The 21,998-nt window shown below is 43.9% G+C and overlaps 2 protein-coding genes and 2 pseudogenes across 3 annotated transcripts in view; all 4 read left to right on the top strand.

The window, feature by feature from the left end:
- The window catches only part of lrfn2b (leucine rich repeat and fibronectin type III domain containing 2b), a 138,422-nt gene extending 127,413 nt beyond the window's left edge, over positions 1 to 11,009 (top strand). For both annotated transcript variants that reach the window (XM_069161699.1, XM_069161700.1), the window contains one exon: positions 6,337 to 11,009. In XM_069161699.1, the coding sequence (XP_069017800.1) occupies positions 6,337 to 7,306 (970 nt within the window). In that variant the 3' untranslated portion in view covers positions 7,307 to 11,009. The remainder of the gene's footprint in view (positions 1 to 6,336) is intronic.
- Positions 11,010 to 14,185: 3,176 nt separating this feature from the next.
- On the top strand, positions 14,186 to 15,780 carry LOC138205672 (ankyrin repeat domain-containing protein 9-like). Its single transcript, XM_069161801.1, has one exon. It carries the CDS (start codon positions 14,384 to 14,386, stop codon positions 15,266 to 15,268), a length of 885 nt encoding a protein of 294 aa, XP_069017902.1. The 5' UTR covers positions 14,186 to 14,383; the 3' UTR covers positions 15,269 to 15,780.
- A 2,397-nt stretch (positions 15,781 to 18,177) lies between these two features.
- Positions 18,178 to 19,676, top strand: LOC138205511 (ankyrin repeat domain-containing protein 9-like; annotated as a pseudogene).
- A 1,001-nt stretch (positions 19,677 to 20,677) lies between these two features.
- Positions 20,678 to 21,509, top strand: LOC138205510 (ankyrin repeat domain-containing protein 9-like; annotated as a pseudogene).
- The last annotated feature ends 489 nt before the right edge of the window (positions 21,510 to 21,998 follow it).

The raw sequence follows: 21,998 nt of genomic DNA, 5'->3' as shown, positions 1-21,998 counted from the left end.
AGGTAGAGTTAGGGACTACTTCTAGACAGTATCGGTATGACAGGAGCTGGAATGATTAAGAATATTAGAACTAGCTGACCTGGAAAGGGGTCAAAAAGTATGAAAAATACATTATTTAATTGTCATCAGGACACCCACTGTACAGTACAAGCTGATGTCAAACCTCAGTCAAAGTTAATAACAGACGTGTGAACATAATGGAACAGCTAATAGCTAAAGACTCAGAATTTGGTAATATAGTAATGGGCAATGAATTAGTTGTCCAGAAATGCCAAAGTGACTGCCCATATTCTGTCAGCTTGAATAAGTAATAGTTTAATAAAAAGTTCAGCCTCACAACTTTATGACAAAATGATATATCCCATCATGTCTCACCCCGCTGCACTCAGAGTACCTTCAGTTTATTCATCCTATATTTTTCTATGATATAATTATCACTGTGGTTTGAAATCACAGCAGTCGTTCAGTTTGTAAATTACTGTTGTTGATATTGTTTTATGGCAGTGTCAATATTTGTTTAGCTTTAAGTACATTGTCATTGCTGAAAGATCTGAAGGGAAAGGAAGAGTCGATTCATTTTAGTGAGAGGCTTAGCACAAAACTATGTAAATATGCAGAATGTTTAGCACAAAACTACGTAAATATGCAGAATGCTGAGATTTGGAGAAGCATCTGACCCCAAACAAAGATGCATTTTTCTTAAACACTTTGAAATCACACTGCAAGACTTCCCCGTGAACAGATCGTAGCAGTTTTCCTTAATATTTTACACAGATGTTCATAAAGCCGAGATATCCAGCGAAACCAACTCTTTATCTTCATCATCACCATTGTCTGTGTCTCATCCGATGTCTCCCTCACTAAGCACGATGCTGTGCAGTTCTGTGTATATCGAATATGCTCACCAGTCCAGAACAACGGACATTTGTGAGCTCAAGGAGGTTTCTGTGAATTTAGCAGCATTTTGTGAAGATGAAACGGTATCAGAGGAGGCTCGTATTTTAACGTCACAGTCTCTAAAGTGAATGTGAATTCAGCCAGAAAAAAAAATCCACTCACTTAATTCAATCTAAATCAGTTAGTCCTTTCAAAACTGTGAAAAGCAGGATATTTGGAGCCGCAGCCTCGGGGCTGTGGTCTCCCTTTAACTGCAATATGCCTCTTCATAACGGAGCATATTTTTCTCTTGACTCTGATAATAATGGAGGAAGAATGTTTTTTATTCTTCTGTGTAATTATATACAACAATTCATGCAAATACTAATGTAATGTAATAAATTCAACTCAGAATGAATAATGTTTACTTGCATAAAGCATTTTCTTTCAAAAAAAATTATTCTAAATATGTAGAAGGATTATGTAATGTAATAGGATGCATTCAAATGACAGCTGTTGTGAAGTCAATTCATAAATACCTCATTTATAAATACTTCAGCCGTTCAAATCTGAATTTGCAGAGTTCCGTATTTTGCAGAATATTTGGGTGGATGAAAACCAACTGAATTGAAAATATTTCCATCTTCACATTTAGGACTTTGAGACATGAGACTCAGGTGGAAAAATAATTAGAAATCTTCTGCAGGCATTTTAAATCAATTCTTTATGCTCCACATAAAGTTACATGGACCCATGATAATAAGTTCCCATAAGAACACCCAGTCCCGTTCCTTTATGTGTGGTATCAATCTGAGCACCATCTTTTGTCTTACCTTTATTGAACAGGCTCAGCAGTTTCATGTCTTGTCGCAACTTTCAAGAGCTCAAAATGAACAGGCAGCCACACAGACAATTATAAAGTTGCAACATGGCAGTAATACTGGTTCATAGAGAAAGTTAGAGTTGTTTGAGTCTGTCCTCGCTTGAAAAATGACAGAAGGGGTCATTTGTGCACACAGTTACAAAAGTCAGTGGACCGGATAGAACGACCTGCATGTTCCTGCATCATTTACTTGTATAAAAAAAAAGGTCTTTTCTTTATCTAATCCACAAGTTAATAGATTAAATCATTTTTTAATTAATTGAACACACCATTAAACATGCAGAGTGCTGGTGGAAAAAGGAAGTGAACCCTGGGACTTATTAACTGGGTGAACCTCTTTTGCCAGCTGAAACCTCAAAGGAGTGTTTCCTGTAGCAGCAGATCAGACCTGCACAATTTTCAGGAGGTTTAGAGCTACTCTACAATACTGCTTCAGCTCAGCTAGATCCCACAGATGTCTGCTCTAATTGGATCTCTGAAGTTTTTCCACAGCACCTCGTTTTGACCGCGACACTCCAAAAGGTGTATTTTCCTTTTTTTAAGTCCTTCTGTAGTAGATTTACTTTGATGTTGAAGGCCATTGTTGTGTTGCATCACCCAACTTCTACTGAGCTGAACAGCCTCTCTGGCGTAATCTTAGGATGTCAATCAGATAAGAACTGAACTAAAAAGTATTTCATGCCAATGCAGGAACTTACCTGCTCAGGTAAGATGTTAGCAGAAGCTGCACTAAATCCGGAGAGGTTAAAGCAGAGCTTTCATGGCGCCACGAGAATATGATTTTTACCGTAATAAGGACACTCTCTGTGTGGTGCATCGCTCTGAACGCAGCCTGAAATGTTTCACAGATTCATGAAAGCCGAGCAGATTTCAGGAAAGTTCAGTGAAGACAACTCTGCAGAACTTCAGATAAGAACGGAAGTTTGGAAATATGCTCATCGACACATTTAATAGGTAAAGTTTGCTGCATATAGAGTCCATCATTTAAAATAGATATTAAAGTCTGCAGAGTAATAAAAATAAAATGGCCATTTCAGCATTAGGAGTTTATAAAAATGTGAAAGAGGAAAATAGAAATAGTTGGTTGGTCTATTACAATTATACAACAAGTTACCAACTAAATAACACGTCATCAAAATGTGTTCATGTTGTGAGGCAATTTATTCTCAAAATGTAAAACTTTGTCAGTGTGATCTCCGTTTCCATGGCAACACATGAGGTTTGACTAACAACTAGGAAAAAAAAATAGTTGCGTCCGTATGCTCTTATGCAACGTATGCAATGTTTACTACTCCAGGAAGTAGTCCGACCCTGAGCAACCACCATAGCTTGAATTACGAGCTCAGCTCACCTGAAAGGATACGAGCTCCCCCTGAAAGCCTCCTTTGAGGCATTCAGGGGGAGCACTAAATCATCTTCCATTTTATAGTCACAGGTTAATTATTAGTTCAATAAGGTTCCTGAACAAAACAATAGTCGTAAAACCTGTCAGTGTTGTGTGTTAATTCATTCATTAGGTTACATATCAATTAGAGAGAGATGTCTGGTTGCAGTTCCAACAGCGCTCTGCAGCGATGGAGGTGATACCGAACAGAAAGCTGCACTCTGAACCTCAGCTCACCCCGTCTTCATCCTCCTCCGGACCCAGATCAGCTAAGCAGGAGTCTCCCCGGTTATACGAATCATTCCCCAAACTATGATGCGTCTGATCTATTTTGTTTTTATCAGATTGACTTGCCTGATTAGGCTCCAGCCCCCCCCCCCCCCCCCGTGACCCTGTTCAGGATAAAGCGGGTATAGATAATGGATGGATGGATGGACTTGCCTGATGTAGGAAGCGCTGGACAGAAGTTTATACCATCATTTAAAAGTGGGAATGGCAGGAAAGGTGATGAGACGGCCCAAAAGAGAGATAGAGACCGTATATTCTATATTCCCTTTGAGGAGGTGGAGTGATATTTGTAGTGATGAGCAGGGTGTGATGTCGTGATGATTTGTTTCAAATGTTCAGTTGACCAATCAGATCTCTGGGGCGGAGCTACTTGTTGCATAATTTTTTTTTTAGCTGGAAAATTAACGAGTATCAGTTTGAATGAATGGATATTGTGTGATTTTTAGAGTGCGGGGGACTCACAGTCTCAGCGATAGAAGTCGCCCGCGGTCACACGGTCTCTCTGCACCTGAATATTCCTGCCGCTGAGCGAAGTCATCCTGCTATCAGAGTTACATCAAGTGGAGACCGAAACACAAACTGCAGGTGGAACTGCTTTCAGCACAATTTCCTCCGCTAATGCAAGGAACATGGAGGCGATATTTTATTGCAACCAGAAAACAGTGAAGGGTAAACACCGACACTGAAAAATGTCACGGCCCATTTCATCTTACACAATGCAGCTGCAGAGCAGAGAGGGAGCAGCAGCCAAATAACAGGCCAGCAGGGATTTTGCTTAAATAAGCATAATGAAATTTCCCAGCAGCACCCTGATGTTGAGGCTGAATCAATGGGCCAGGAGACGGTTTGGCACGACCTTGTCTGTCTTTGTCCAAAGAAAATAGGTCTTAAGAAATCAATAATGATGAATAATGTTTCAGTGTTGGGTTTTTTTCAGCCGTAAAGAAGAATCCAGAGCCATGAAATAGTTCAATAGTTGTAGACAACAAAGCAGCAACTTGGAGAAATGTTTACTTCGTTTTGTCGGAGAAGATATGTAAAATATAAAGACTGTAAGTGACAAACCTGTCGCAAAGCTGAAAGCAGCCGCAGCCAGTAGCTCATCTCCTCACCGGTCCTCTCCTCCCTCCCTGCTTTCACTCTGATTAATGCTGTGGCCTCACACCATCCTCTGGAACTAAGAAGGCCACTTCACAAATTGCCTTTTGCAGCCTGAAGGGCCAGAAAAAAGTTTTATCTGGCCATGATAAGCGTGAGCATAGGTTTCTCTGGACTTGGACTTATTTCTATGATTTCAAATGAATTAGCCAGTCAGTGCTGACAACCTGAATTCTATTAGGGCCAGAGACAGGAGCGAATTTCACTCCCTGTCAGAGGCAGCCAATTATAATAGTGTAATGAACTGAAGACCAAATTTTTGGAGTACAGCTTTTTTTTGTTTGAACACTGGTGAGTAACTCTGATGGAGCAAACACGGAGGTTGTGATGGGTTCGATTCTGGACTCATATGTGAGCTTTGTTGCCTGTTAGATAATTGTCCTTTTTAAGGAGAGTGTGACTCGTTACAAACAACCTTTAAAATGTTACAGGTTAAAATCAAATCAGAATTGTCTTCTGTGCTCAGCAACAAGGAACCCGATGAGGGTTTCCTTCTCCGACGGCCCTTTTGAAGCTAATGTTCAGGTTTGGTTTAGGTACCACACAGTACACTGAAGTAGAGGGAAGCTGCCGTGTGCAAAGTACCTAATGGTCATTTAAAAAGGGGCCTCGGGGCCTCTGAATGGTTCATGTGGAACTGCCCTGGTTTCTGTTTTAAAGGACAAAACAGAAATGATGAGCCCCATGATGAACCAACACAATAATGAAACAGTGATAACGTGGCTGAAGAACACACACACAGCTGGACACTTCCTCACATAATATGAACAAGAAAAAAAATATATACTTGTTATTTACTAAATCTATCTTAAACACATTTCTGTCCTCTTAAAACTGATATGCTGTTTTCATTTCAGCTGTACCGTACAGTTGTAGAGTCGGCCGAAAGGTTTGTGGAGCAGGTTTGAGGCTCTGCGTGTCTGGGTATGAAGAAGTGATGTCATTTAAACAGGAAGTATGAGTGTCACTGCAGAAGTATGACCTCCAGCCCTCTGCTGAGCAGCTCGCCTCGGGCAGCTGGAGACCCGCTGTTTGTCCTGGGGCACCTCGACATGTTGAGTCCAGCCGTCGAAGCAGGATGAAACACACATACACACACACACACACACACACACACACACACACACACACACACACACACACACACACACACACACACACACACACCTGTGCATACAACACAGCAGTTCTCCAGAGCTCAATACCTGACACACTCCCTGGTGTAGTTGTTCCAACCACAGACACCTGACAGCTCCTGCAGGTCAACATCTATCTTTGATTGGCTCGTACAAAACGGGCTTCCCTCCCCAGCCATTCTGGCCTTTCCCAGGTTTCCTACTTATTCAGTTATCACAGATCCAGAGTTCTAATATCAAACAGACTCTCTGTTCACTGCAGCATGACAGATGGCTCTGAGAGATAAAGCCAATTACTGTCAGCTATCTGTTAAAGCAGCCTCTGCGGCGACGAAGCCTGTATTCCATTTGCATTCCCCGGAGTGTCTTTCCTCCGCTCTCATTTAAAGAAAAGTTGCACAGAGAACAGAGCTTGCATTGCCTACTGCAGTAGTTAGGTAAGTTTCCATGTGTGGAAATTACATGTTCAGATGCTGGAAGCTCAATTATTTACAGCATCTTCTTGGTTTTTACAGGCGTCTCTTTGCCTTCAGAAGAAGCACCAGATGTACGGAGGAGGACTTCTTCACCTTCATACAGTATTTAACCCAAACGCTTTCTCTGTGTTTAAGGATGATCCCAGCCTCCAGCAAAGCTTTCTTGGTGACGAACCTGGTGTCGGGGACCCGCTATGATCTGTGCGTACTGGCTGCCTGGGACGACACCGCCACCACACTCACTGCCACCAACGTTGTGGGCTGCGCACACTTCTTCACTGAGGAGGACTACCCTCAGTGCCGGTCTCTGCCCAGCCAGCTGCTGGGAGGCACCATGATCCTGGTGGTGGGGGGCATCATCGTGGCCACTCTGCTCGTCTTCATCGTCATCCTCATGGTGCGCTACAAAGCTGCAGATACTGAACCTGCAGTGGGGAAGTTGATCAGCGTCAGTGATACACACTCTCAGACCAACGGGCGCCGACTCGGGCAGAATGGACTTCTGATGCCCCAGTCTCAGCCTCAGCCTGAGCCCAAGGCCAAGGCCAAAGTGACTGTGCAGGATGAGGTGGTGGAGTTCAAGTGCGGCTCCCTCCAGAGCAGCCTGACCTCCTCCTCAACCTCCTCCAGCTCCATGGCCGGGGGCTCCTACAGTCCCAACAGCACTCTTGCCAACATTTGGAGGTCAGCTCACTCCAAGCCCCGAACCAACCTGGATCACCTGCTCGGGGCCTTCACCTCGCTGGAGCTGCGGGGGGTGCAGGGCCGCGACCCGGGAGCCTCCGGCAGTGCTACGATCGCGGCAGAGAAGCCCCACACGGACAGGGAGCCGCTGCTGGGCCGGACGCTGGACTCCAGCCTCAGCCGGCTCCTCATGCTGCCGCTGGACTCCAAACCCAAAAGGAGCCAGTCCTTCGATATGGGAGACGTGACGGGCGCCGGCGCCTCGCAGCTCTGCAGCAAACCTCGCAGGATCAGCAGTATCTGGACTAAGAGGAGCCTTTCTGTGAACGGCATGCTGCTGCAGTGCGAGGAGGAGGGGGACCCGGGCGGCAGCAAGGGCACGATAGACAGCGCTGACTGGGTGATGGAGAGTACTGTCTAGGAAAGATGGAGGACCATCACACTGTCAAACACTGATGGCAGAGACAGACCTGCTGGTCTAAGAGCTTTTGTCCTGCATGAAGCACCGCACTCCCCAAATCAGACTCGCACGAGGTGTTTCAACATGAACAGCCAAACACAAAAGGAGCTTTGGATTGTTTTGCCTCACTTTGTATGAATAAAGACGATCTGAAGGAAAGTGACTGAGCAACAGAGCTGTGTCTTACAGAAATATAATATGATGCCCACGGTTTGTTAATATACTGTACAAATTCAAATTATGTAATGAAATGAAACTTTTATATTTTTTATTTTGCTGGTCAAACACTAACGATCCATGACTGGTCTCTGCCTTGACACTGCAGCAAGGCATCAGCAGTTACACTATACAATCTTCTACTGTAAATTCATCCTCATTTTAGTTACCTCCTGATGCAGTTTACCCTTCTCTGACTGAATGGTTCAGTATATATATATATATATACAGTGGTGTGAAAAAGTGTTTGCCCCCTTCCTGATTTCCAATTTTTTTTTACATGTCTGTCACACTTAAATGTTTCAGATCATCAAACAAATTTAAATATTAGTCAAAGATAACACAAGTAAACACAAAATGCAGTTTTTAAATTAAGGTTTTTATTATTAACGGAGAAAAAAAATCCAAACCCACATGGCCCTGTGTGAAAAAGTGTTTTCCCCCTCCTGTTAAAACATAACTTAACTGTGGTTTATCACACCTGAGTTCAATTTCTCTAGCCACACCCAGGCCTGATTACTGTCACACCTGTTCTCAATCAAGAAATCACTTAAATAGGACCTGCCTGACAAAGTGAAGTAGACCAAAAGATCCTCAAAAGCTAGACATCATGCCGAGATCCAAAGAAATTCAGGAACAAATGAGAAAGAAAGTAATTGAGATCTATCAGTCTGGAAAAGGTTATAAAGACATTTCTAAAGCTTTGGGACTCCAGCGAACCACAGTGAGAGCCATTATCCACAAATGGAGAAAACATGGAACAGTGGTGAACCTTCCCAGGAGTGGCCGACCGACCAAAATTACCCCAAGAGCGCAGCGACGACTCATCCGAGAGGTCACAAAAGACCCCACAACAACATCCAAAGAACTGCAGGCCTCACTTGCCTCAGTTAAGGTCAGTGTTCATGACTCCACCATAAGAAAGAGACTGGGCTAAAATGGCTGCATGGCAGAGTTCCAAGACGAAAACCACTGCTGAGCAAAAAGAACATTAAGGCTCGTCTCATTTTTGCCAGAACACATCTTGATGATCCCCAAGACTTTTGGGAAAATACTCTGTGGACTGACGAGACAAAAGTTGAACTTTTTGGAAGGTGTGTGTCCCATTACATCCAGCGTAAAAGTAACACCGCATTTCAGAAAAAAAACATCACACCAACAGTAAAATATGGTGGTGGTAGTGTGATGGTCTGGGGCTGTTTTGCTGCTTCAGGACCTGGAAGACTTGCTATGATAAATGGAACCATGAATTCTACTGTCTACCAAAAAATCCTGAAGGAGAATGTCCGGCCATCTGTTCGTGACCTCAAGCTGAAGCCAACTTGGGTTCTGCAGCAGGACAATGATCCAAAACACACCAGCAAGTCCACCTCTGAATGGCTGAAGAAAAACAAAATGAAGACTTTGGAGTGGCCTAGTCAAAGTCCTGACCTGAATCCTATTGAGATGCTGTGGCATGACCTTAAAAAGGCGGTTGGTGCTGGAAAACCCTCCAATGTGGCTGAATTACAACAACTCTGTAAAGATGAGTCGGCCAAAATTCCTCCACAGCGCTGTAAAAGACTCATTACAAGTTATCGCAAACGCTTGATTGCAGTTGTTGCTGCTAAGGGTGGCCCAACCAGTTATTAGGTTTAGGGGAAAACACTTTTTCACACAGGGCCATGTGGGTTTGGATTTTTTTTCTCCCTTAATAATAAAAACCTTAATTTAAAAACTGCATTTTGTGTTTACTTGTGTTATCTTTGACTATTATTTAAATCTGTTTGATGATCTGAAACATTTAAGTGTGACATACATGCAAAAAAAATAAGAAATCAGGAAGGGGGCAAGCACTTTTTCACACCACTGTATAGATATACATATATATCAAAATATATATGTGGATGTGATCCTTTGATTCATGAAGATAGAAGAAAATAAGATTTAATGACAAAGTTGTATGTGGATGTTGGATGTTAATGATAATACTTTCTATACAGAGTATATATTTGAGGGGTCACTCAATAATTCAGTATGCTAATTATATCAAATCATATGTGAATGCATAGATTATGAAATGTTCTAATCTATGGCTGTTATATTTTGAAATGAGGATGCTGGTGCAGTGGGCGGGACCTTCCGAGATAATTAGGCCTGTTCAGTTTGTGTACATTATATTTGTTAGGTCCAGTAGAAAATATGTGTTTCTGATTGGTTTTATTGTTTTTTTGAAGGGTGCAATCCCTGTTCTGTTACAGCGCCCAAATAAGGCCCCCTTTATCTCTCGATTTACTAATAATAGCTACAAAATCAAGATGTTAAAGAGTCATTCTTGTTTGTTTGGTGGTTTCAGCCATCGTTTCTTAAGTGATAATAAAACTCCTAAAGTTTTCTGCTGAGATGTGGAAACATAGTCTGATCGCGTCGATGCAGCCCAACAGGGTAAGAACCACAAGCATCAGACAGGTTGGTGACAAAACAATCGTTCATCCAGATCATTAAAACAGGAAAAAGTATGATTCAGGAAAAAAAAAAAAAAAAAAAAAGCAGTGTAGTAATTGTATGACTTCAGAGCCTATCATGAGTTTTTTAAATTGCCTTCAACTTGGTTCAGTCTGTCACAGTTTTTCTAACTACCCCCCGCCATGCCACAAGCAACAATAAGCTGATTCTGAACCTGAAGAACAAAGATAATAATAACCACAATAAAACAGACTAAATCAAAGCATCTTTATGGATTATATAGAACCAGTACGAACCCCTTTCTCTTGCTGTGGTTGTATAAAACCAGCATTTTTCTTAGTTTATTGTTTTGCATTCCAAAAATACAAGTTTTATCAGGTCAGTCTCTCATTTTTCTTGCCATGCTTCCAAGTTACCAACAACATTAGTTTGATGTCGTGCTTTCAGTCATTTTCTATGAACAAAGTGTTATTAAAGTCACTTTTTCAAATGCTCGGCATCACAGATTGGACACCTCAGTGTTCTCCTCATACGCCAGTCAATGTTCACAGAGTTCAAATAAAAAAAGGTTTAATCAATAAAATGAAAAGTGAACCCATTAAATGAAAGCTCATTGTGCAGAAAGTTCATTTTAAGCAACAGGAAGTTGTTGCTTGCTTTTATCGTCAGGTGTTGCATGTTTCTGCTGAACTGACCAATGGGACAGTTCAGTCCGGTGTATACACTCATGCTGTCATTTCTCATGTGTTGTCTGAATGACTTTTTTTGTGATATTTATGATATGACTGCTTGTGTACAGTGTCTCTGTATATTGGATTTTTTTTGTACCATTCTCAAGTAGGAGTATGTGTGGCAGTTGGACTTAACAACAGGACCAGCAGCGTGTCTGTGTTGTTACAACGCAACTGCTCACATTTCTTACCTGGAGCTGCAAACAATGTTGGTGTGGTCAATTTTTTTGTTTTTGCTACTAAGATCAAATTAAAAAAAATCTCCCAAGACAGCCGTGTGAAGTCTGAGTGTTTCTTCAGTTACACGGGGACTAAAAATGTAATGCTAAAAATGAACAAAATATGAAGGTGAAGAGCAGAAGGGTGGAACTGAACTAATAAAGTTAATCAAACTGGACCGAAGTAACAAACTTTCTGTGTAGTTTGCGCATAAAGATTAGTGGCGTTCCATTAAATTAGATTTTCACCAAGCCTGGAAAGAAAGTCTGATAACGTATAAGAAAGTCCTTTATGTCAGAACTGCTTATTATTTATCACAAATAGAGCGAAAGAAGAACAAGCCAAGGTTTCTTTTCAGCACTGCAGACAGTCACAGCTTCATTTAGACTTCTATTCTTTCAGCTCTCAGCTGTAATGACTTCAAAATAAAAAGAATCACATTATCCCCACTGCTGAATTATGTTGAACTACATGACAGATTGTTTTACAACTGGCTGTTCTTCACATTTTTACAGCTGTATGTCGGTCTGGTGCCTCCGTGGTTACGATAAAAACATTTGTTACGTAAAACAGTCCCATTAAATGCAGTGTTACCTTTTTAAATTAGCCTTCATCCTGCCAGTTGCACCACTGCTGTTACTGATGGGAAACATTGCATTGTGTAATAAATAGAGGTTTTGATAGAAGGTTTTTTTTCCTACTGGGCCTGAAGGACACGCAGACAAGCCAGCCTCAGAAAATCAGCAAAACAGAAAAGAAAATTCGGCCACAGCTTGCTGCTTCTTTGGATGTGTTGTTCATACAATAATACCAACCTTTCCAGCAAAAGACAGTTTAGAGCTGCAGTTTTGTCTCAGAGTAGCCAGTAATTAAACCGCTTCAAGGAGTTAACAACGAGTGTAAAGTTGGCAAAGCTTTATTGAGGTTTATGTTTAAGTTCAATAAGGAAAGTCAATTCCACCTCGGTGAACTCATCTTGCTCTGCTATGTTCTCCGTTGCTTCCGCTTCCTCACGCGGTCAAAAACACACACGCACGCACACACACACACACACACACACACACACACACCCTCTTCACTCCTCCATCACCAACAGTGTCTCGGCTCCAGGGGGTCCTGACCAGCACCTGAGTCGTTTCCCATTTGACACGATCATGAAGCCAAACTACCAAAATGTCTTTCATCGTTTGTCCCACATCTATAAACCTTGTTATTCATTTACAAATGATCTCTCCTTATTGAAATATTGCTGTGTCTTCTTTCTCATCCAGGTTTAGCTCAGATAAAGGAAGAAATTTGCTGCCACCGTCTGTTTGGTCACCAGTACGACAGTGTTTCTACAAAGCTCAACTTCTCATCGCAGTAAAACACCGAGCTGCCGTTTTCAAATTTACACATTCTGAAAGCGTTTTTTTTTTTTTTTTTTTAAATGCCAGAGAGGAAAACTCCAGCAGCTATTAACAAAAGAGCCACTAATCAGAAAGGAGGAAGGTCTCACATTTTAAGAGGTTTGCAAAAAATATTTAGAGGTAGCTGTAGCTTTGCAGCCTCGCGTCATTAAGGGCCTCAAAGCTCTCACGTCCATTACATCCAATGAGCTAAAACTGAATAGTTCTGAGTGAATATTAGTTATACTTTAAATGCTCATCCCTATAATGAACTTTAGTTAATGCCATAAAAAGTATTATCTAACAGTTAATTAACAGTTTCCTAATGTGTAAATAATGGTCTATTAATTGTGCTCATGTTTTTTCAAGGAAGTTCACAATTACTGTGAAATAGGAAGAAATGGCCAACAATTATCCAACTGCCCGGCTCAACTAAACGATGGTAACCACGGGCCAGTGTGTTTTGGAACAGTTCAAATCCCTCTTGTACCCTTGCTTTCAAAATCAATGGGCCATCCTTCAACATCTTCTTAAAATGAAGAGGGAGCCAGTGGGAGACATCCTGGTTAAAATGTCTTTCACACAGAAAGGAAACATGGCACCAAAAAATAAAAAGGAAAGGAAATTCAGGCCAGCAACATATACAACTGAGAAGCTCTACATGTCAGCAATAAGTTCCCCGTTGGAGTGGTCTGATCTTGAAGAACAAGAACAAACTGCGATGTGGAGAGATGGTTTGGAATTGTTAAACAGTCAATTCTGAAAAAGCAGAGAGGCCCGAGGCCGAGGACCTCTGTGAGGAAAATGTCGGCCTGCCTGACTGCTTTCAGCATCAGGGCGGTACAATGCAACCAGAGCGAGAACAATGTTAAATAGAATTAGTTAGGAAATGCTGTGTGAAGCTGCTACATTTATTTATTTATTTGTTTTTAATATCCTTGTAGAACGATGTCCTTTAGATATGCAAACCAACTGAGGTTCGTGTGACTGTTGTAAGAAATGCAGTCACTTTGTGATTTTGGAGGATTATTTATTATTTTTATGATCTTTATTTTTTTTTTTGGTACTTCAGTGAAAACTTAAAAGGAATCCTTACTTCCAGCTTTGAGCCGCTCGCTGTCCGTTTTCCGCACCTCTTAATGTTGTTAAAGTGTCTTAGACACTTCGGATGAAGCCTGAACTGTTTGAAACGCATTTTCTATTTTAGGAAAAAACAATTTTCCATTAGTAAAGTTTTTCTTGTTGTTGTTTTTTTTTTAAAAGGGACATTTTAATGCTTTTTTTCATCTGTAGACCACATGAGACGGGTCAATACACAGACAGGTCGACCCTGGACTGGATTAGAGAGACTAAAGATTGTAAACAACACACTTTCTGATTCGTGAAACCCTATTGTGTTTGTGATAACGTGCTGCAAACTACCACTACTTAACCACCAGAGGGCGCCCTGAGCCCAGCATCTGCCAAGAAGTGTTGGGATCCCCGATACAGCCCAACTACTGCAGGGGACATGATGTTATGATTGTGTAACACTGGTGTTATTTCATGTATTGTAGTATTTGTATCATGTATCATGTAGTATTTCATGAATGTTACACTTCAGAACTCATTCCGTTTTGTTTTTGCTGACACACACATTACAGAAATCTGTCAGTTGAAGAAGTTTTAGTGGCCATAGACACATTTTTTTTTTTTATCATCAATCAAACAGTTGAACTCTCCATCAGATTGATTTCACCGTTGTGAAGAGTGAGTCAGTGCGCTCTGACGTGAACAGCTGGCCTCAGGTTGTCAATAAAGTTTACAAGACTTCGACATGTTTTTATGGTGTTGCGCATGCGCGCTCCGTCGGTACTGCAGAGATGACTCCCGCAGCTGTCAGCAGCCGACAGGAGTGTAAGTCGGACCACAGCTGCAGTTTGTCCACTTTCTCTCAAACAAAATGTGTCTGCGGTCTGAAACTTTCTGGAAAGTAAATGGCTCCGGAGCGGTGAAGGACGCGCTCTAAGCCGTTGAGGACAGCAGCTCCCCGGGTCGCCATGGCCTTGTTAACGGCCAGCGCGGCGGCTCGGAGCGACGAGAAGCACCAGACGTCCTTCTCGCTGCTCTTCTACCGGGCTGTGCGCGACCTGAAGCCGGTCTGGATGCTGGAGGACATGCGGACAATGGAGGTTTTCCACCAGGAGGAGGAGGCCGTCCCGAGGATTTACACTCCGTCGGAGGCGCTGCTCTACGCGATAGTTCACGACCACCAGGCGTACGCCCACTACCTCCTCAAGCGACACACCGACGAGGCGCTGGCCCGACCCGGGGATCGCTTCTGCTACTGCCCGTCCTCCTCCCCGCACCTGGCCATGGCTGTCCGCTACGACCGGCGCTACATTCTCCGCCTCATCTTGCAGGAGACTCCCCGGATATCCAGCGCGCCCACCTACGCGAGCCGAACCGGATGTTTTCACGCGGAGGACGGCAGGACCCCGTTACATCTGGCCTGTGAGCTCCTGCGGCCCGCGGCCGCCGTCATGTTGCTGGGCAACGGCGCGTCGCCGCACGCGCAGGATCACAACGGCCTGACCCCGCTGGATGTCCTGCTGGAGAAACTCAGGGACTCCACAGTGGCGAACGGAGGTGAACGGAGGCAGTGCCTGGACAATCTGCTCATGTTCATGCCGAAGGTTCACTTTAAGATGAGAGGAGCTCTGGACAGAGAGCCGGAGCTCTGGTGCAAGGTGCTGGGCGAGGAGACCTACAAGTACCTGGCCGGGAGGAGCCCCGCGCCGCTGCTCCTCACCGCCATGCAGACCGTCGTGACGCGGCTGAGCCCCGCCACCTTCCCGGAAAGCCTGCACGAGCTGCCGATCCCCTCCTCCCTCAAACCGCCGGGTCTACCTGTGAGCCGGCAGGACCGGCAGGGGGTGGTTTGACATCAGCATGACGTCACGGTGTCCGTGTGGAAACTAGTATTTTAGCATGCTGAGTGTGTTTGCAGAGCCTGCGTGGGGCATACGGCGGTAACACGTCATCATAGGGCTGCACGAATAAACAGAGAGCCAGGAAACAATGAATGAATCTGAGTGATGGGACTGAAATAAAAACCACTGCAGCCCTCTGAGCAGGCAGGCCAGGAAATAAACAGCCATATTTAAAAAAAAAAAAAAAAAAAAAAAAATGCACACAAATTCTGTCGTTAATCATCTGTTTGTTTGTCTGACCTCATTCTGAAGTGTTGCCTATTAAAGTTACTGCAATTTAAGCCACTGTATCATATCAGGAGGAGACCGGCACTGAGCTGCGTTCCTGTTGATTTTAATTTATGTGGGTGATATTTAAGAGCTATGACGAAGACGATGATCTTATAGATCATTTGAAAACAGTCAGGGAACTGGAAAACTCTGTGGGTGACGGATTGTTTTTAAATAAATAGAAATCCAAGTGATGGTGTCTGTCTGTCTTTCTTGACTTAATGAGGGCCCTTGAATGCATTTGTTCATAATTAGCTTTCTCCTCAACATCTCTCAGAAAATGACCTACGATGGTAGAACCAACCCAGAGGACAGACACTGATGTTGAGGAACGTTTTCAGTTCCAAAAGGAAACCCGATTTCAGTGTCATAGCTGTCATAGTATTGCAGTTTCTTTAACGTTGGACTGCCTTGACTTCACAAAGGACGTCTCATTTTGGGTGCATCTCTCACAGCTCATTTACTTTTTGACGGAGTTATTCTTTTGCAGGAATATTGAAATGTTCCGCTTGGTTTAAAGTGTTGGGGTGAAAAGCTCCTCGTGTTAAAAGCAGTCTTTCGCAATCTATGAACAGCTGATAATCAAAACCGGTTGTTGTTTAAGAACTCCCTGAAACTCCTGACAGACTACTGACTCCTGGAACACTTAAAAGACTAACACAAGTATGTTTTAAAATGAAAACAAGTGACATCATCATACACACATGCTGATAAACCACATTACACTCTGGTCTGTCTGCTGCACCCATAAGATGCCAGCAGAAGGGCAGGGTTGTACAACTGCTCTAACAGCTTACTCTGAAGTCTCATGAAATGTAAAGCTGTTCGAATCATGTAGCCAATATTCTTCACTTTGTACTATCAAATTAAATACCAACCTTAAACAGATATTTATTAATGAGTTGATTCAAATATTATTTATGTTAGCTGGGGCCTGTACCACAAAGCAAGTTCAACATATTCAGGATGTCTTCCCATTATCTGGCTTAACTAAACCTAACATAAAATATCAACACTAGAAACTACTACAGAGTGAAAGTCATGCTGCCGCATTTAAAAGCATTTCAATAAAAAAAAGAACAAACCCATGACCTCCAGTTCAACTTTTAAGCAGAACCTTTTGTGACTTTAACTTTTGTTTGTAAATTTGAGAAATTTGCACTGAAAACTGTGTGTTAGTCTCAGAGACACAAAATGACCTTAAACGTGGATCTGCCACCGACTGATTTCAAACAAGGAAAATGTCCTAGTCACAATCCGACCTGAACCCAACAGGGATGTTTCTGAATGACCTTGGCAGACGTCATTAGACTGGTTCAAATCCTACTTATCAGATAGATTCCAGTTTGTCCACGTCAGCAATGAATCTTCCAGACAAACAAGAGTTAGTTATGGAGTTCCACAAGGCTCAGTGTTAGGCCCAATACTTTTTTACTTTGTACATGCTTCCATTAGGAGATGTCATCAGGAAGCACTGCATCAACTTCCATTGTTATGCAGATGACACGCAGCTATATCTTTCTATAAAACCAGATGAAACTAATCAGTTAGTAAAACTTGAAGCCTGTCTAAAAGACATAAAGGCCTGGATGACCAAAAACGTCCTGCTTCTAAATTTAGACAAAACGGAAGCTATTGTACTTGGTCCTAAACACCTCAGAAACTATTTCTGTAATCACTTAGTTACTCTAGATGACGTTGTCTTGGCCTCCAGCAAAACTGTGAGGAATCTTGGCCTCTGGCACCACTGTGAGGAACTTTGGCCTCCAGCACCACTGGGAGGAACCCTGGCCTCAACATAATTTTGGATGGCATGCTATAGTATGACTTTTTTTTTTTTTTTTTATCATATTTTAGACATGCTATAGTATGACTTTTTTTATTTTATCATATTTCAGACGACATGCTATAGTATGACATTTTTGTCACGTTTTGGACAGCATGCAATAGCATGACTTGTTTTTCATAATTTGGACGACATGGACAGTGGTTCTCAAACTTTTTCTGTCACGCCCCACTTTAGAGGAAGAAAAATGTTCATGCCCCACTGCCCCAATAAAATTGCAACCATGTCCATGTTGAATTTTTATTGAAATAACAACATTTTGTGACTCCTCCATCTGTGCTTTTTCAAATAATAGAATAAAGAAAATTGCAATCACTTTCAAGTAAACCAGATTGCTCCATCAGACAAAATCAAATAAAATGTGCAATCTTTGTTAGAACAATGCAAATAAAGTTCTATCTGTGCAAAAAAATAACTAATATTTGGCAAAAAAATTGCTTATTGTGGCCGCAATTAACCTGTTTTGCACTGAATATATTTTCAAGATAATAACAATAAAGTGCAACCTGTGCAAAACAAAACAAAATTAGTGCAGATATGTGTGAGCTGTCACCTTTTATTAGTATTAGTGGCTGCAATGAGCCTGTTTTCCAATACAAATCTTTTTAAAACGGGGTTGCAGACTTGATATGGCCACTCTCAATTCATGCTCAATGTTGAGCTTAGATCTGTATTTTTTTTTTTGAGAGAGGCAACAGCAGGAAAGCCGATCTCACAGAGGTAGGATGTGGCGAAGGGAAGCAGAATGCCCACAGCCCTCTGTCCGATGAGTGGATGGTCCCTCTCCACACCAAGCCAGAACTCACTCAGTGTTTGAGTTGTAAAACTCAGCCTCTGGGTAGAGTTGGACGTCATCTCGATAAACAGGTGTCCCATCATGGAGCTGCGTGTCTCTGCTCTGTGCTTGTCATCTCCACCAGACGTCCTTCTCGCTGCTCTTCTACCGGGCTGTGCGCGACCTGAAGCCGGTCTGGATGCTGGAGGACATGCGGACAATGGAGGTTTTCCACCAGTAGGAGGAGGCCGTCCCGAGGATTTACACTCCGTCGGAGGCGCTGCTCTACGCGATAGTTCACGACCACCAGGCGTACGCCCACTACCTCCTCAAACGACACACCGACGAGGCGCTGGCCCGACCCGGGGACCGCTTCTGCCCGTCCTCCTCCCCGCACCTGGCCATGGCTGTCCGCTACGGCCGGCGCTACATTCTCCGCCTCATCTTGCAGGAGACTCGCCGGATATCCAGCGCGCCCACCTACGCGAGCCGAACTGGATGTTTTCACGCGGAGGACGGCAGGACCCCGTTACATCTGGCCTGCGAGCTCCTGCGGCCCGTGGCCGCCGTCATGTTGCTGGGCAACGGCGCGTCGCCGCACGCGCAGGATCACAACGGCCTGACCCCGTGAGTCACACGTGGAGTCACAGTGGCGAACGGAGGTGAACGGAGGCAGTGCCTGGACAATCTGCTCATGTTCATGCCGAAGGTTCACTTTAAGATGAGAGGAGCTCTGGACAGAGAGCCGGAGCTCTGGTGCAAGGTGCTGGGCGAGGAGACCTACAAGTACCTGGCCGGGAGGAGCCCCGCGCCGCTGCTCCTCACCGCCATGCAGACCGTCGTGACGCGGCTGAGCCCCGCCACCTTCCCGGAAAGCCTGCACGAGCTGCCGATCCCCTCCTCCCTCAAACCGCCGGGTCTACCTGTGAACCGGCGGGACCGGCAGGGGGTGGTTTGACATCAGCATGACGTCACGGTGTCCGTGTGGAAACTAGTATTTTAGCATGCTGAGTGTGTTTGCAGAGCCTGCGTGGGGCATACGGCGGTAACACGTCATCATAGGGCTGCACGAATAAACAGAGAGCCAGGAAACAATGAATGAATCTGAGTGATGGGACTGAAATAAAAACCACTGCAGCCCTCTGAGCGGGCAGGCCAGGAAATAAACAGCCATATTTAAAAAAAAAAAAAAAAAAAAAAAATGCACACAAATTCTGTCGTTAATCATCTGTTTGTTTGTCTGACCTCATTCTGAAGTGTTGCCTATTAAAGTTACTGCAATTTAAGCCACTGTATCATATCAGGAGGAGACCGGCACTGAGCTGCGTTCCTGTTGATTTTAATTTATGTGGGTGATATTTAAGAGCTATGACGAAGACGATGATCTTATAGATCATTTGAAAACAGTCAGGGAACTGGAAAACTCTGTGGGTGACGGATTGTTTTTAAATAAATAGAAATCCAAGTGATGGTGTCTGTCTGTCTTTCTTGACTTAATGAGGGCCCTTGAATGCATTTGTTCATAATTAGCTTTCTCCTCAACATCTCTCAGAAAATGACCTACGATGGTAGAACCAACCCAGAGGACAGACACTGATGTTGAGGAACGTTTTCAGTTCCAAAAGGAAACCCGATTTCAGTGTCATAGCTGTCATAGTATTGCAGTTTCTTTAACGTTGGACTGCCTTGACTTCACAAAGGACGTCTCATTTTGGGTGCATCTCTCACAGCTCATTTACTTTTTGACGGAGTTATTCTTTTGCAGGAATATTGAAATGTTCCGCTTGGTTTAAAGTGTTGGGGTGAAAAGCTCCTCGTGTTAAAAGCAGTCTTTCGCAATCTATGAACAGCTGATAATCAAAACCGGTTGTTGTTTAAAAACTCCCTGAAACTCCTGACAAACTACTGACTCCTGGAACACTTAAAAGACTAACACAAGTATGTTTTAAAATGAAAACAAGTGACATCATCATACACACATGCTGCTAAACCACATTACACTCTGGTCTGTCTGCTGCACCCATAAGATGCCAGCAGAAGGGCAGGGTTGTACAACTGCCCTAACAGCTTACTCTGAAGTCTCATGAAATGTAAAGCTGAATATATTTTCAAGATAATAACAATAAAGTGCAACCTGTGAAAAACTAAACAAAACAAGTTCAAATATTTGGCAATAAAGAGTTTTACTGAGTTTTACACTGCATATCTTTTCAAAACAACAATAACTTGCAACCTGTGCAAAACAAAACAAAATTAGTGCAGATATGTGTGAGCTGTCACCTTTTATTAGTATTAGTGGCTGCAATGAGCCTGCTTTCCAATACAAATCTTTTTAAAACAGGGTTGCAGACTTGATATGGCCACTCTCAATTCATGCTCAATGTTGAGCTTAGATCTGTATTTTTTTTTGAGAGAGGCAACAGCAGGAAAGCCGATCTCACAGAGGTAGGATGTGGCGAAGGGAAGCAGAATGCCCACAGCCCTCTGTCCGATGAGTGGATGGTCCCTCTCCACACCGAGCCAGAACTCACTCAGTGTTTGAGTTGTAAAACTCAGCCTCTGGGTAGAGTTGGACGTCATCTCGATAAACAGGTGTCCCATCATGGAGCTGCGTGTCTCTGCTCTGTGCTTGTCATCTCCACCAGACGTCCTTCTCGCTGCTCTTCTACCGGGCTGTGCGCGACCTGAAGCCGGTCTGGATGCTGGAGGACATGCGGACAATGGAGGTTTTCCACCAGGAGGAGGAGGCCATCCCGAGGATTTACACTCCGTCGGAGGCGCTGCTCTACGCGATAGTTCACGACCACTAGGCGTACGCCCACTACCTCCTCAAACGACACACCGACGAGGCGCTGGCCCAACCCGGGGATCGCTTCTGCTACTGCCCGTCCTCCTCCCCGCACCTGGCCATGGCTGTCCGCTATGACCGGCGCTACATTCTCGGCCTCATTTTGCAGGAGACTCCCCGGATATCCAGCGCGCCCACCTACGCGAGCCGAACCGGATGTTTTCACGCGGAGGACGGCAGGACCCCGTTACATCTGGCCTGCGAGCTCCTGCGGCCCGCGGCCGCCGTCATGTTGCTGGGCAACGGCGTGTCGCCGCACGCGCAGGACCACAACGGCCTGACCCCGCTGGATGTCCTGCTGGAGAAACTCAGGGACTCCACAGTGGCGAACGGAGGTGAACGGAGGCAGTGCCTGGACAATCTGCTCATGTTCATGCCAAAGGTTCACTTTAAGATGAGAGGAGCTCTGGACAGAGAGCCGGAGCTCTGGGTCACGACAGAAGCGGGCGTATGACTCTCGCTGCAAGGGAGAGGACTTTGACCCCGGGACACAGGTGTGGGTCTACAGCCCTGAAAGGAAGAAGGGCCATTCCCCCAAACTCATGAGCCAGTGGATTGGACCCTGCACCGTTTTCTGGAGAAACTGTCAGACGTTGTGTGCAGGGTGCGGCTGGTCAAGGGCCTCATTTCTTGCCCAAATGGATGATATCAACATGGTTGGGGACATTTTAGGTTGTACCTTTGCTGCTTCCAAAAGTGTATTATTTGATAATGATTTCAAGAATCTCACCACAACCTCAAAAGGACACAACCGCTTCATTGACGAATACAATAACTTGAGATCCAACTTTTCTTCAGAATGTTTCGCAAACAATCCTCCATCCTATTGTTCTCATCTCAAGGGAGTTCAATCTAGTAATGTGTTCAATGGGAGTAATATCCAAAAGCAAAATGACGACTACCTTGTGAAGGCAGTTGATACGAGTGAGCCCTTCATGCGGAG

Source organism: Embiotoca jacksoni, unplaced genomic scaffold, assembly GCF_022577435.1.
Source record: "Embiotoca jacksoni isolate LCO1_2020_lvr unplaced genomic scaffold, fEmbJac1.0.p SCAF_29, whole genome shotgun sequence".
Taxonomy (NCBI): Eukaryota; Metazoa; Chordata; class Actinopteri; family Embiotocidae; genus Embiotoca; species Embiotoca jacksoni.
The sequence above is the reverse complement of the archived record's forward strand: the minus strand, read 5'-3'. Positions and strand labels throughout refer to the sequence as shown.

Bases quoted from the DNA above. Each gene is read 5' to 3' on its own strand.
- LOC138205672 (XM_069161801.1), top strand. From the start codon at position 14,384: ATGGCCTTGTTAACGGCCAGCGCGGCGGCTCGGAGCGACGAGAAGCAC.